Genomic DNA, 15588 nt, shown 5'->3' with positions numbered 1-15588 from the left:
CTTTCTGGCCTTCCACTCCATTCTCCCTTTGAAAAACCTGGTCATCCCTATAAAGCTGAGCCCTGTGGATGCTGGAAGTGCATTCCTACTGCAATAATTTATTGGTAATTAAAATCTGTCCTGACCACTTAATTTATAGAAAAAGAAAACTTTATATTTGACCACTATCTGGTGCTGTGACTCAGATCTGGATCTGCTGCCATGAGACCCTTGAACAGGACAACTCTGCCTGCACAGAGACTTTTGTGTCCTCTGGGTCTTTGGTGTGAGCCTGACTCTCCTGATCCAAGGCTCCGAATGCATGTCAGTGGGAGCACAGCGAGGATACACTTTGATACTGATGGCTCTGCGCATACTCTCTGAAGCTGGAAGAGAGTCCCAGGCTTCTTTCAAAGGAAACCTTCTGGGCTGCAAGTGTTTCTTCTGAGTGTTGATCCACTCAGATCCTTATTCTGAGTGGGGATTCACTCCCTGATGCCTGAGTTGGAAATCATTTTTCTTCCTGCCCATCCCATAGGAACTTCTCAGTCATGTGAAAGCCCCTTTTCGAACTCCTGCTGACTGTGAGTTCCACCATGATGGCACTCACTCTGCCCACTTCTTGTTGGCATGACTTGATGAAGGATGATTGGGAACTTTAGTGGTTTGTTTGGGAAACAGGGTCTCCCTAAACTGGCTCCTCTAAGACCTCTCCCCTCCATTACCTCCTTCCTCCTTCCACCAGTCTCCATCTTCCCTTTCACTCCCCCGCATTCTTTGATATAAGCCCTTTTCAGCCCCTGGCTCCTCCTCTTCTCTCTTCACCTCTGCTGAAACCTTCCCTTCCCATTCCAGCCCCTCAATTACTGACAGTTACTGAAACCTGAGGCCAGCTGCCCCTGCTGGGGGACTCTTAAGGGACTTAGGGATCCCAAAAGCAGCTACCTGAGGCTGAAAAGAAAAACTAATTGGAAACAGATATTCAGTTCACCTCCCCCATGAGATGATCTATCAAGGTAAAAAATTCTCAAAGGCCTCGTCCACAAATATTAGTGGTAAATTTTAGCTTTCACATTCAGCAGGTGAATGTTAGCTGCTCCATCTGCCAGAAACACAAATTGGATTAAAAAAACCAAATGGAGTAAAGATGAGAACTAACTCTTCCATACACGATTGAATTTTGTATTATTGTATTTATGCCTGACTCATGGCTAATATTAAAAATGAAAGCCATAGGTTTCTATTTATGTCTATCTGTGTGTTTATGTATGTATGTTAGATACCCTCCCTCCAGATGGCATTGCCAAATTAATTTACAAAATCCTTTAAAAGGGTTCTATCCTAATTGGCTTAGAGAGAAATATGCACTTATGTAAATTAAATATTTCTAAAACTGTCAGAAATACAGAAACCAACTCAAATGTTTATGTAATTTGAACAAATTCTTGGTAAGATTAGTTTAATATTGTTGGTTTAATAAAAAAGGTACGTTTTCAGAATTGTCAACATTAAATATAATGTGAGAATAAATTTTTGTTTTTCTTGAGTTTACTAGTCACATAAAGTAATATTTTCTAGATATTTAAGATTATAAAAATGATAATTTGATTTGAAGTAAATTAAATCATTATTTTGACAAACTTTAGTTCAACAATAATTGTTTCATAATGTTTGCCCAAGAAGAGCTTCCAAAATCTTTTCAGTTACTTGCAAACTTAGAAGTATGCTAAATTAAATAATCGATATTCATTAAATATCTAAATAATTTTCAAATAAGATAAAGTACTAAAACATTAATTATTAAACGTTAGCTTAAGTTTATATATGTTTGACTTATTGTCATATGGTGCAGAGTGGTTGAAGATTGTTAGGGTCTGCTAAGGAAAAGAGAAGAGTAATTTTGTCCAAAAGTGACTGGTTGTTCCAGAATGAGAAAGATGGGAAGTATAAGATGAAACCTGAATGGAAGTAGAAAGTCATAGAAAGTTTAAGGAAAGGAATATTATGTTGCGATTAGTCTGCGCAGACCACCATAATGAAATACCACAGACTGAATGACTTAAACAGTAGAAATGTATTTTCTCACAATTCTGGAAGCTAGAAGTCTGAGATCAAAGTCCCAGCACGGTTCTAATGAGGGCTTTCTTCCTGGCTTGCAGTGAGCATCTTCTTGCTGTGCCCTTACATGATAGAGACAGAGACAGAGAGACAGAGAGAAAGAGAGTGAGGCAGAGAGGGAGAGAAAGAGAATGCACAAGCATGAGTGAACTATGGCATCTCTTCTTTTTAAGGACACTAATCCCATCACGTTGGCCTCACTTCCATAAATTCATCTAAACCTAATTATTTCCCCATGCCTCATCTCCAAATACCACCATATTGGGGGTTAGGGCCTCAACATGTGAATTCTGGAGAGACACATTTCAGTTCACAGTAAATGTCAAGACTTGCTAAGATTAAATGGATTTATGCATAAAATTTTAAAAAATGAGTTTCAATATCAATAGTGTATTGATTCAAAACTAGTTTGGTTTGGTTTTCTCTTTCTGCAAATGAGAATGTTTCTTGAATTAGTGGTATGCTCTTGATAAGAGACTGTAAAAGGTTTTTCTCTACTTTTTAGTAATCTTCCTAGGACAGAAAGATTCTGCATCTCATAAAAATAATTTTCTGTGTTTCATGTTGCCTTTACCATGTCTCTGATTTGTCAAGAGAACCATGTGTTCTCACTTTAAAAAGAACTCAGGTTTTTAAAACAATGATCTTACCTCCTATATTTACTTTAAATTCTTTCATTGTCACATTGGTTAGATACTTAACTAAGGATTGTTTCACAGTGACCTGTGATCCTATTTTGTCAAGTAATCAAACCTTTTGACATATTTGACAGGTTTGCCTTCCTAAAATCAAACTCTAAATGAAGCCTTCATGATCTCAAACTGACTTTGAGATTTCCCAAGGGCCTCTGAAAAATCTCAAAGGGTTTGTTCTTTCACCTGGTTAAAAAAAAGAGATGTTAAAATCACTGAATTTACTTGCGAGGTGGAAATTCATGAAAAGCATTATTAATAAAAAGAAATCTTGAACCTTCCCCAGGTTATATTTGTACAGGTAAATGCGATATTTCAAAAGTTACAGAAGTTCCTAGAAATTTGTCAATGCCCTTAGTGTCCAGGATCTATCTCAATGCTGCTTTGCCTGATATTAGACAACAATAGTGTAATGTCATCAGTCATAATTCCAGCAATTATTTTAAAATGTTTTATGTCACAGAAACAACCACATTTTCTTGTCAATGGTGTTATTTTTATCATGAACGCCCATCAGATCGTTAACCACGGCCGTCTTCAGTATTTTGTCATCCAGAAATAGTGACTGTTTTACTCTGCTCATGCAAACAGCTCAAGCCAAATAACTTTGTCTTTAACAAAAAGAAACTGTCTCAGAGACCTATGGAAATAACTGTCTGTGACAGGTACTCTGGGGTGCAAGCTTCTGATGTCATTGCTTACATAACCTTGATACCGTCCTAATGAACTGAGTCAGGTTTTCCATAACTCTAGCAGAGAAGCTGACAGCTTCACAAAACTGCTAACTCAAGATCAAGCAGAACAAAATTAATTATTTAATATATTGGACTTGGTAAAGTGATAAGGAATGATTATTATGTTTTATGGCTTTTGTTTGGAATATTGCTGGCTCTTTAATACTCTATTTTCTGGATAGCAGGAAATTCCTTTTCCTTTCGTCTTAAGCTATCTACCATCCAAAAAAATCTACTAAATTATACTTTCGTAAACAAAACAGAAACATTTATCTTTTTTTCCCTACCTGATCTCTTGAGAATTCAGAATTTGTTCTTGGGTATTCTTATTTGCATGACAATAGTTATTTGCACAGGTGCAAAAAAATTCTGTCTCCGTTATAATAGAACATAATCAGGAAACATTGGTTTATATGTTCAAGGCTTTGAATGGAATGGCCTATTTGAGAATGACACATAAAATCTGATATGACCAGACATGTTTAAGGATCCAAGGTGGACATTATGGAGCGAATGTGTACAGATCCCTCTTGGAAGAACTAGGCTGATACCTGGCTTACAGGATTTCCCGACATATAGGTGAGTAAGAATGGTCATGTCCTGGCAAGCCTAAGAACATTAAAATATTTTGGGGACCTCAAAAGAAAAGGAATTTACCCAAACCTACAGGTATTGAAGGTGAAGTCTGACGGAAAGTTCTTGGCTTGGCTTGCTAGAAATGTGGAGGCTTTTAAAAGTTCAACAGGAGATTCTTCATTTTCTAGCAAAGCAAACTTAAAAAGATCTATGTGCTCAATTAGTATTTTTGCTGTACTTATATAAATATCATCTGGCCCAGTTTAATGAGACAAGAAACATTTTTTAAACAAGAATAGTCTTTGATCAAAAAGTTTGATCAAAAAGGGGGGTAACTGTGGACAGAAATCTTAGGTTTCAATAGAAAACTGTAACATATCCTTGTGGGTGATCAGATTCTAGTCCTGTTCCTTGTTTTGGGGGATTTATATCATTTACCTGTAAACTGGACTGGATCCTTCCATCTTACACATACGGTCACCCCTTACCAAATACTCTTCTAGTTTTCCTCAATGGGTGACTGTAACTCTCCAAGTTAATGTTTTCATTTTTTTTCTCCCTTCCACCTGGCTTGTCATCAATGAGAACTAAAACCTGATGACCAAGATCCTTATCGTGACTCAGTGTTGTCTTGTAGCTGCTGTTTGGCCCCATGATCTGATACAGTACTGCACACTGAAGCCAGACAAGTGGGTCTACACGTCCAGAAAGTCATTACCACAATAAATCATGTAGGAGCAACCATTACACCCAGAGCTGCTGCTATCAGGGCCACTCAGAAAGTCCACTGGAGGCTGGGCGTGGTGGCTTATGCCTGTAATCCCAAAACTTTGGGGGACCAAGGCAGACAGGATGACGAGGTCAGAGAGATCGAGACCATCCTGGCCAAAGTGGTGAAGCCTGTTTCTACTAAAAATACAAAAATTAGCTGGGCGTGGTGGCACATGCCTGTAATCACAGCTACTTGGGAAGCTGAGGCAGGAGAATCGCTTGAATCAGGGAGTCAGAGGTTGCAGTGAACCAAGATCATGCTACTGCACTCCAGCCTAGCGACAGAGCGAGACTCCATCTGAAGAAAGAAGAAGAAGAAGAGGAAGAGGAGGAAGAAGAGGAAAGAAGAGGAAAGGAGAGGAAAGGAGAAGAAGGGAGAAGAAGGGAGAAGAAGGGAGAAGAAGGGAGAAGGGAGAAGGGGAAGAAGAAGAAGAAGAAGGAGGAGGAGGAGGAGGAGGAGGAGGAGGAAGAAGAAGAAGAAGAAAAAGAAGAAGAAGAAGAAGAGGAAGAGGAGGAGGAGGAGGAGGAGGAGGGGGAGGAGGAGGAGGGGGAGGAGGAAGAAGAAGAAGAAACACTTGAACCCCTGTGTCTCCCATGCTCTCCTCCAGGAAATACTCTTGGTGGTGACATTAATGTCTAGACCATCATGACAAAAATCCAGGCCATAAACCAGGAAATCTGTCTGACTGCCATTGCCCTTCTCACTTCACCATCTAAAGATGCTTAGAGCTCAGTGTCCAGAGATCTTCTCAAGTGACTGTCCTCTGGCCTCAGACACTGAGTTTATAGTCAGCTCCAACCATTACTTTTGATTTTTCTTTTTGTTTCCATAGAAAGGCCCCTCATTAAATGCCTGATGGCTCCCCCATCCAGCAGATGTCCTCGACTACCAAGTCTCAACAGATGGTTTAGCTGGTCCTTAATGAACACAAGGCGATCAAATGGAAAGTGGACTTAGATTGTTCAAAGCAATGTACACTGTCTCTTTTTTCCTTGAGCAAGAAGAGGACTCATAAAGACTCTATGATCAAACTCCAGCCGGCTCCTCTGAGTTCTTCTCAACTAGGCCTCTACCTTGAGCTATAAAACTTACAAACTCAACACAAATGATTTCATCCATCCATCTCCCCCCTCATTAAAAATCTTGAAGAAACACTGACATAGTTTCTAACAGCTCAAGGCCACATCCCTAGGATGACCCCATTCCATTCCCCTTCAAGTGCCTGTTTTGGAAAGCTCCAGGCTGCCAAAAGAATTGACAATGCATTCCAGCCAACACCTCTTCCTGCTGCTTTGCAAAAAAAATTTTTTAAGTACTGAGTAGTAACTGAGTCATGATTCTTCAAACATTCCTAAGGGAAAAGGAAAAATTACGTGGTGCAAATTTTTCCTCTCAGAGGTGTAGTAAAGATAACATACTTTGCGATGGTTATCAATTTATCAAGGAAAAGTAGTAACTAGATCAGAAAAGTATGTGGCGTCACTGTTTAATTGCTCTAGCTCAGGGTTAGCAATACCCAAATCCACACTGGGGTTCCACACCTACTGTATGTGTGTGTTTGGATAAGTGACTGGAACTTTTTAAGTATCGCTTTCTTCTAAATAAAGGCGAAAGAACCACTACCTACTTCACAGGGCTATTACAAAGATAAAATGAGAAATTATATGAAAAACACTTAGCATAATGCATGGCCTGTAGAAAGCACTAATAATTCTTCTATATTATCATCTAAGAATATAAATTTCTGATCTTCAGATGGCCAGACTGCCCACAAGAAATACCAGCAGAGCATCCATGCAACCTTTTCCGGCTCTATACATCTTTAAGATGTCGTGTGACATGAACTGAAGGGTATCTACACATGACATTCCTCCAAACTTACACAGCATGCTCTCCTCTGTGAATCTGGGATGTGTCTTAGGAGATGTCCCAGGCATGTGAAAGAGAAACGTACACTAAATGAGCTAGAGACAGCAATGAAAAAGAAAGAACCAAGGCCAAGCAGTGACTTACATTTCAGGGTCTGTTCTATGTTTCCCGTCAACGTGTGCAGTTTTAATTAATGGGAGGTTCTCACATACTTCGTAAGGGAACAGGCAAATGTGTAGTTTATTATAGCTTTAAGGCTCATTCGAACATTTAAGGGATGCAGTAAACCATACATTTTCCCCAGACATTCATCATCTTTGTGAGATCAAGTGCTCATAACCCAAAACATCTCTGACCTTTGAAATATCTCCAAGACTCCTCTGAAGTTTTTTCCTAATAGCAAGACTAGTTTTTGATATTTGCCTTGTCATACGAGATTTGAAAGCATCCCTCTGACTATCTGTGAAAGCCACTTCTTTTTTCCTGCTGCTCAGATCATTAGTCGAGATCATGGACCACGTTAGACTATGGGCCCTGGGCCATATCCAGCCCACTGTTTAAAGAAAGTCTGTTTAAATAAAGTCTTATTATGTCACAGCCAAGCTGTTCACACACCATCTATGGCTGCTCTCAGGCTAACATAGCAAAGTTGTATAGTTGTGACAGAAACTATATGGTTAGCAAAACCTGATATATTCCTCATCTGACCCTTGATGAAGAAATTTGTCAGCATCTGTTCTGGATCATTCTCTTGTTTAGAAAGAATAAATTCCACCTGAATATTACATATAGATCAGATTCTCAGAGAGGATTTTAGAATTTTCCATGTTACCATATTAAACACTTTTCTGATTGGCACAGAAATAAGCAACTGAAGATAGAATTACTCAACTAGGTGTTAGGAGTCATTAAGTCATCAGTTAATTCATTCATTCCACATAATAACATAGTATCACAGTGGTAAATACTAGGGGTGGGATGTGAATGAAATATACAAAGCCCCTGGCCCCATGGAGTGAGTATAAAGTAGGATAAGAGAGACAAAGAGTGACTCCTTCACTCATTCATTCATTCATTCATTGTCATGTGCTAGGAAATCTTTTAGATACTGGGTATATAACAGTTAAATACACAAACCATGCATTCTAATACGAGAGAGAGATAATCAGTAAACAAATATATATGCAGATGGCAGATACTAGCAATGCTGTGATGAGAATATTAGCTGAACCATATGAAGTGAACGTTTTTATAAGTCAAACATAGTTGAATACTGGCTGTTGCCTATGATTCAATCTATCAGGGAGATGTGCTAGAGATTGATTTTTGGCTTTAAACTAGGAGGTCAGGGAAGGGCTCACTGAGGAGATGACATGGGAGCTAAGGCTTGAATGAGGAGCAGCCTCTGCCCCGCCAATAGCTAAGGAAAGATTGCCAGGCAGGGAGAGGGAGTAGCTAATGAAAATCAAGCCAAAATAGCCTGGCTGCATAACTGAGAAAGAGAAAGACCAGCAGGACTGGAGCAATGTGAGCTGTGGGGAGAGAGGGAGGAGATTCAGGCGGAGAGGTTCATAAGGGTCAGGCCAGATGGGGCCTTGCAGGTTAAAATAAGGATACCGGCTTTGACTCTGAGAGTAAAGGGGAAGTTTTAGTAGGGAAGTCACAGGATCTGATTTATGGCATTTGTAATGCTTTCATTCCTCCACATGCGAAATTGTTTAAGAGAGCAAGAGTGAAGCAGGGAGACTGGTTAGGGGGTAGCATTCTTAGCAAAACGAGATGTTATCAATGGAAGGTGGAAAAAAGTGGAGAGAGAGTCCCTAGGTGCTTAGGAGTCTAACTCAGTAGGAGCTGGCAATAGTTTGAATGTAAATTAAGAGGGAAAATGGGGGATTAGGGAGACTATCTTTCCAGTTTGAGTACCTGGCTAGATCACTGTGATTCATAAACCTACTAGAGCTGGAAACCAATGAGTTCTTGGGGGGACATTATAGATAGAGTTTATAACCTGTTGAGCTTTTGACATCTTTAAGGCATGCAACTGGGCTGAGCTGTCTGAAAGCTGAAGGAGAAAGGGAAACAGAAGTGGAGGTGGGGAAGGACATTCCTCAGGAGAGAGGATAGAGTTGGAAGAGGAGTTGGCAACAGCTTGCACGGCTAATGAGTTCTGTGACTTCTTTTAGTCAATTCGTCGATTCTCTTATCTCTAAATGGAAGAGTTAAACTCGATTTGGGGGTTTTTAATCCTTCCCCAGAGGTGACTTAGGGCTTATGCATGGGTAAAGGAGACAACAGATATTCTGGATCCCACTCCCTGCTTAATCTTCCTATAAACTTTTTTACTCTCAAGTCATATCTATAAACATCTCATCTTGCACTCAGCATATTTTCAAGTTTATTTTATTCTTTTTTTTTTTTTTTTTGAGACGGAGTCTCACTGTGTCACCCAGGCTGGAGTGTAGTGACACGATCTCAGCTCACTGCAACCTCTGTCTCCCAGGTTCAAGCAATTCTCCTACCTTAGCCTCCCGAGTAGCTGGGACTACAGGCGCATGCCACCACACCCAGCTAACTTTTGCATTTTTAGTAGAGACAGGGTTCCCCCATGTTAGCCAGGATGGCCTCGATCTCTTGACCTCATGATCCGCCCGCCTCGGCCTCCCAAAGTGCTGAGATTAAGGCATGAGCCACCGCACCCGGCCTATTTTATTCTTTTAGTCATAGGTGTAATACAGTGTCCACTTTTTTCTTCTGTGTACCAAGAATACTTTATTTAACTTTTGCATTTTTTTCTTTGAATGCAGCTGGAGTGTTTGTACTTTCCCAGGGGTCAAATGGGAGAATGTTGAAAATTATTGGTATGTCTTTTGGTGAAAATTAGGTTTCTTTTATGTCCCTCGGGTTAGACAGTCATTAAAACACAGGCAGTAGCACTACGACCACCCTTGGTTTCTCCATGTAACAAAATGGAATAAGGATGGAGCGATTTCAAATAGAAAGTTCTTGAAAAACGCTTATAACCTGAAACTGTGCCCTGCAAACAGACCATCTCCTAAAACACTATATTGTGGCTGTAAGCAGGTTTTAAAATTGTGCCTTGTGATGACTTTTTACGAGCAACAAGTTTGGCAGAACTCTAGGCTGAGCTCCTGGACCAAACACATGAAGATATTCTGGGTTATGCAGGTTTAAAGGCCTTTTTGCCTCGTAATATGCTTTACATATCAAATGTTCTTCTCATTTGTTAATCAGATGAGGACAGTAACTGCTCTTTCTCTTTACCAGAACGTGGCCTCTCACTTTATTCTCTGGATTTCTAAAGCATTTTATTGACATAACTCAGATCACAGACAATCCTGCTATGTGGCGTTAGAGTACACACCTCATTCTCCTGCTAGATCACCCATTTATCAGGTTGTGTTTCATTTTTGCTTCTTCCACATATTATAGGCAGAGACTTATTGGTGGTGCGTAAACCGTTCAGTGAAGCAAAATTAGCCAAAAGGATGCCTTGTTGTAAACAATTAAGGAATTTAAAATGCAATTTATAAATTCTATCCCTTTATGGTTCCTGACTTTAGAAAAGGATTACACACAGTTAAAAAGCCAGTGGGATAATGCTTGCCAAGAAGAGATGTGGACAGAATGAACTTGGTATAGCCAAAGGAGTCAATGTAAAAATGTTTCTCTTTTCCAGGTCTCGCCAGTCCAAGTTTCTGAAAGTTCACTTACTCTTCACTTAACTAAGCTTCACTTAAATTTGGGGCATGTTTAGGGGAAAGACAACATTCTCACTGATTTTTTAAAAATGAGTTAAGACTTGAGATCATTATCTAAAAAGGCCTTTGGGGGGATACATGTTTCAAAATCTATAACCATAGTCATATACATTCTTAGAGCTAGAGCCTGCCTTATCCACTGGTGTAATAATATTCAGTTAATCGCCTGAGAAAAATTGTTTGAAAGCACTTGTAGGAAGTGTTTCAGTTTTAGAGACAGGTTAGTAATCCAGTTAAAAAAAAAAGGAAAGCATAATTTATTCTAATAGATGTATCCTAAGAACATTTACAGAAGTACTTTACCATTTTTCAATAATTAAAGTTTAAAAATGCAAACAGAAAAAAAATCACTGAAGGACTCATGAAAAGGTAACTTTCATCAAGAAATCCTGGCAATTATTTAATGAAAGTAAAAAGCTGGGTACACAAAGATGTTCATTATGTTGTTGTTAGTACGAATTAAGGAGTGGAAACAATCTAAATTTTCAACAAAGAGGGTGTATCACCTGAGGTCAGGAGTTTGAGACCAGCCTGGGAAACATGGTGAAACCCATCTCTACTAAAAATACAAAAAATTAGCCAGGTGTGATGGTGGGCACCCGTAATCCCAGCTACTTGGGAGGCTGAGGTAGGAGAATTGCTTGAACCTGGGAGGTGGAGGTTGCAGTGAGCAGAGGCCATGCCATTGCACTTCAGCCTGGGCAACAGAGCGGGACTCCTTCTCAAAAAAAATTTTACATTAATATTATGGTGCTTTATTTAGCCATTAAAATGGTGGTTATGAAAGTTAGGCGGAAACATGAAAACATGTTTGATATGTTAGCTGGAAACAGCAGATTATAAAGTAGCACATACTACCTGATGTGCAAAAAGCATCCATGGAAAGTTCTAGAAAATGACATGCAGTACTTTTTAAAAACAGAATAATTAAGATGGATATTGGCAATTTTAAATTTGCTCTTTTCTATAATCTTGTTCTTAAAAATAACAGAATCAGACAAACATGAAGACAGAAGTCATGAATAGGAAATAAAAGATTAGCAAATTAGTACAACATAAATGTCAGGAAAAAGAAGTTCCAGTAACATCTGCACATTTCTCCTCATTTGTATTTCTTATTTGGGTTCTGATCTAGCTCCTATGAAGCCATGTTTTGGGGTAGGTATTTGGAAGACATGACACTGTGCAGAACCACTTTTTAAAAAAATCCCTCAATTGAACATTTTCATATTTCAAAAATTGCCAAAAATGCTTTTGCTAGGAAATACCATTTAGAGTCAGTGAAGCCCAAGAATTAACTCTGCCAAGGGGGTCAGTTTAGAGAAGATGCATGAACTTTGCCCTTTCTAGCTCCTTGTGTTCTAATTTTTCTGGGCCTCTGAGAGATGAGGAGGTCAGAGTTCACTTTTTTAGGAGCATTCAGAGAAAGAGTTTATGTCACACATTCTGCCCATTCAGTTTCATCATTAGGTGAGGCCTGGGGGTGGGGGTGGGGGTAGGGGAGAGGTCAGAGGAGGAGACCAAGTTTCCCTTGACCCTTCAAGGACCCTAATAAGGCTTTCTGGAAAAGTTTGCTTTTCTTTTCTTTTTTTCTTTTTTTTTATTTTTTGAGATGGAGTCTTACTCTGTTGCCCAGGCTGGAGTGCACTGGTGTGATCTCTGCTCATTGCAACCTCCACTTCCCAGGTTCAAGCGATTCTTCTGACTCAGCCTCCCAAGTAGCTGGGACTATAGGCACCCACCACCACGCCTGGCTAATTTCTGTATTCTTAGTAGAGACAGGGTTTTTGCCATGTTGGCCAGGCTGGTCTCAAACTCCTGACCTCAAAGGGATCCATCCACCTTGGCCTCCCAAAGTGCTGGGATTATAGACGTGAGCCACCACACCTGGCCAAATTTCACTTTTCTATCTGAAGTCCCAGAAAGTTGACCACATTCCATCTCACACCTTTAATGCCCCTCTGAAACCCCAAAATTCAATATGAGGACTCCTTCCAGTGAGTTGGCTGGTGTCATTTAAATAAGACTGTCCTCCCTCATTGCCAAGGCATCCCCACCTCCCTCCTGGGGTGAAACTGGAGGACCTCACGTTCACAGGCCACTCCTTACACATCTGCCTCTGAACAGTCTTCCCACTAGCAGATCTGCTCATGCCTGAACCCCACAAGGTGCATTTCAAGCAACCCCAACCACTTCTGCACAGGGGTGGGGCGGGGGCAGGGCCTTGGCTATGAACTCAAACCAGGATGGGAGAGAAAGCAAAGCAGGCCTACCTTAAAACTTTCCAGTTTTTCAGAGGATCCAAGTCAGAGACCAAGGAAACCATTGTCTAGGAGCCGGCTGAGGGCGAGTCCGGAGAGGAGGAGGCGGGGATGGGGTGCTGGGGAACAGACGGAGGATTCTGGACCCAGGCCGGGCCCTGGCGCCCCGCGGCTCCCTCCTTCCCGGGCTGACACGCACTTTTCCTGACTTCTCTCCACCCCGCAAATCAATCCTGCGCTCTCCTCCGTCCCACACCCGACTCCCAGCTCCACACCCCAGCTCCACACCACCTTTTAAAGCCCCGGTAATCTGCTCCAACTGATCAAATTTGACCTTTTTGTAGGCCACTTTATTCCAAGCACAGCTCTCACTTAAATCTCTCTTTATTAACACCGTCCTCCTCGGCTTTCTCTGGGAACAAACACAGATCAAGCCTGAAGCCTCTGGACTTTACCAGCAATCATTCACAGATTACTGCAAGCTGCAGCCTTCGCCTCCTTGGGGGTATTTCTCCTGCCTCGGAGATTTTGCTTTTCTTATTCCTGGCAGGAGACTGGTTAGGTTTCTTTCCTCCTTTTTTCGTGGCTTAGGCTCTGGGACTCTGACATTGGGCTTAGAGCTACCCTCAGAGGCTGTAACTACGTTACTGTTAGGATTTGTTTTTTAAAAATAATTTGGAACAGGGCTGCTAACAAGCTAGACTTTACTGTGTGTTTTCTGGCAGAGATTTTTTGCTACACTGCTCCCCCACCCTTTGCTGGCTTTCTTGTGTTTTTAAATAACATGAAGGAGGAAATGCAGAATCTCTTTAAACATGAAGAGAAAAGGGTAGGGGCTCCCCCCAACCCACCCCCCACCACCTTGTGTATCTTTTGTCATTTATTGAAAACCAAACATCCTTCCAATAATTATTTGAAATTGTACATGAGAGATGTTTTAAAATATCTGGGCAGTATTGCTTTCCTGTACTGTTTGTTCATAGTTTGTCTCCTTATCCCTCTGCCCTTCTATGGGTTCTTTGGGACTGTACTGATTTCTTATTTTCATAAGTATTGCCTCTTAAGCAGAGGCTTCTAGGCTTGGAGGGTCCTGGTTGAAACTAAGACCTCTGTAGCTGAAGCTCCTCCTCCTGTCCTCAGGATCCTGGAAGGAGCCGCCCTTGAAATCATCTGGTCCAGTGGCTTCCGGACCTTGGCTGGCCAGTCCGTCAAGATTTCTACTGCAGCTGCCTGCAACACGAGCTTTACTTGATAGTCTTTCTTTATATGAAATTCCTCTTTTTCTTACACTTATTTTAAAAGGGATTTTTAAAGTCATTCCCATAAATGGAAAATCAGCTTCACTGGTCTTTGGTAGAAAGCAAATGCAGGGAATAAGTAAAATAAAACAATTACTATTATGCCCAGACACTAAGACCAGCTAAAGGCTCTGATTTAGGTCTTTTTTTTTCCCTCTGTGTTGCAAAGAGAGTTTATGCAATGGTAAGAGTGTTAAGAATATACCTGCTCCAGCCAAAGACTTCTCTGAGAAGGAAGAGGGAAGACTGCAAGGAAACATGTTGTGGTTCAGTGCTTTGTCATGTCCTTGTTACTTGAAAGCATCAGCCCGGAGGAAGGGTCCCAACTTCTTCCCTTCAAGCAGAGCCTTCTAAGAAAGGGAGTCTCTGTTCTTTCCTGAGGGGAAGATGCTCCCACATCTTTTGGAAGCAGGTTGCTTTTACTGTCAGAAAGTTTTTGCCACTCCAAATGCCTATCCCAGCATTTTAAATCCCTTTCTTACCACACTGTTCTCCATGGACCCGTGGATCTTAAAATATGCAGCTAACCCTCTGTTTAGATTTGTTTTCTCTTTAGCAGTCATGGACACTTTCCTTAATGGCTGTGAATGACTTTCTTGAGAAGTGCAACTGTCTTTAGACTAAAATTAAAAGAGAATTTCATACCTTGTACAAAAATCATTGCCTTTCTGGGACTTCAGGCTTCTTCCTGGGCTGTCTATGTTGTCCCACCATGAATCTTAGACCACAGCGTAATCATGTGTAAACATTTACATAACACTTTTAATCCCCAAATACTTCATCAAATGTGGGTGATAATAACTCAGTTTATATGGAGTTGTACCTCCCAAAGGGTTCTGGGTGCTTTGATAATTAATGAAATGTTTTTCCCTTTAGAAATTAGCAAGAGAGTAACAAAAGATAATAATGAAATAGTTTCTACAACTATAATGACATCATCCTCATCCTTATCCCTTGGCACCATGGAGATTCAGGTCTGGGGAAGGGAGGGAAATGAGTTCTTAATGCTTAGAGTTCAGGGTTAATGGAGGAAAGGGGGTGGGATTTGACTTCTGGCCAAAGGACAAAAGGAGAAACCCATTTTCATAAATTATGAAATACCATTTTAAAGCAATTGTCTTTTCAAAAACTTTTTAAAGGTAGTCAGTAGAATGTTCCCTCAAATAAAATCTTGTACCAAGCCCAAGTACAGAAACAGATACAGTAGTAGCTAAAGTTCATTATTAGGGACTAGGAACAGTTCTAATTTCATTAGGTGTGTTGACTCATTCACTCCTCATAACCAACTTGTTTATGAGGTAAGTTATGAGTTGTACTCCCCATTTGTTAATGTAAATGAAGACATTTAGGTGTGGAGAAATTAAGGAAATGGTCAGAGCTCTCAGGGCACTGAACTTAGAAGGGATGCCTGTGGACCTGGCGAGTAACCGCCACACAGCACTTCTTTCTTCAAAGGGATTTTTAAAGTCATTTCCATAAATGGAAAATCAGCTTCACTGGTCTTTGGTAG

General features: G+C 40.6%; 1 protein-coding gene across 8 annotated transcripts in view; it reads right to left on the bottom strand.

Moving 5' to 3' along the window:
* Positions 1 to 12978, bottom strand: part of CELF2 (CUGBP Elav-like family member 2) — a 543854-nt gene extending 530876 nt beyond the window's left edge. For all 8 annotated transcript variants that reach the window (XM_030940450.1, XM_030940451.1, XM_030940448.1 and 5 more), the window contains exon 1: positions 12793 to 12978. In XM_030940450.1, the coding sequence (XP_030796310.1) occupies positions 12793 to 12845 (53 nt within the window). In that variant the 5' untranslated portion in view covers positions 12846 to 12978. The remainder of the gene's footprint in view (positions 1 to 12792) is intronic.
* Positions 12979 to 15588: the final 2610 nt, after the last annotated feature.

Source organism: Rhinopithecus roxellana, chromosome 11 (assembly GCF_007565055.1).
Source record: "Rhinopithecus roxellana isolate Shanxi Qingling chromosome 11, ASM756505v1, whole genome shotgun sequence".
NCBI lineage: Eukaryota > Metazoa > Chordata > Mammalia > Primates > Cercopithecidae > Rhinopithecus > Rhinopithecus roxellana.
The sequence above is the reverse complement of the archived record's forward strand: the minus strand, read 5'-3'. Positions and strand labels throughout refer to the sequence as shown.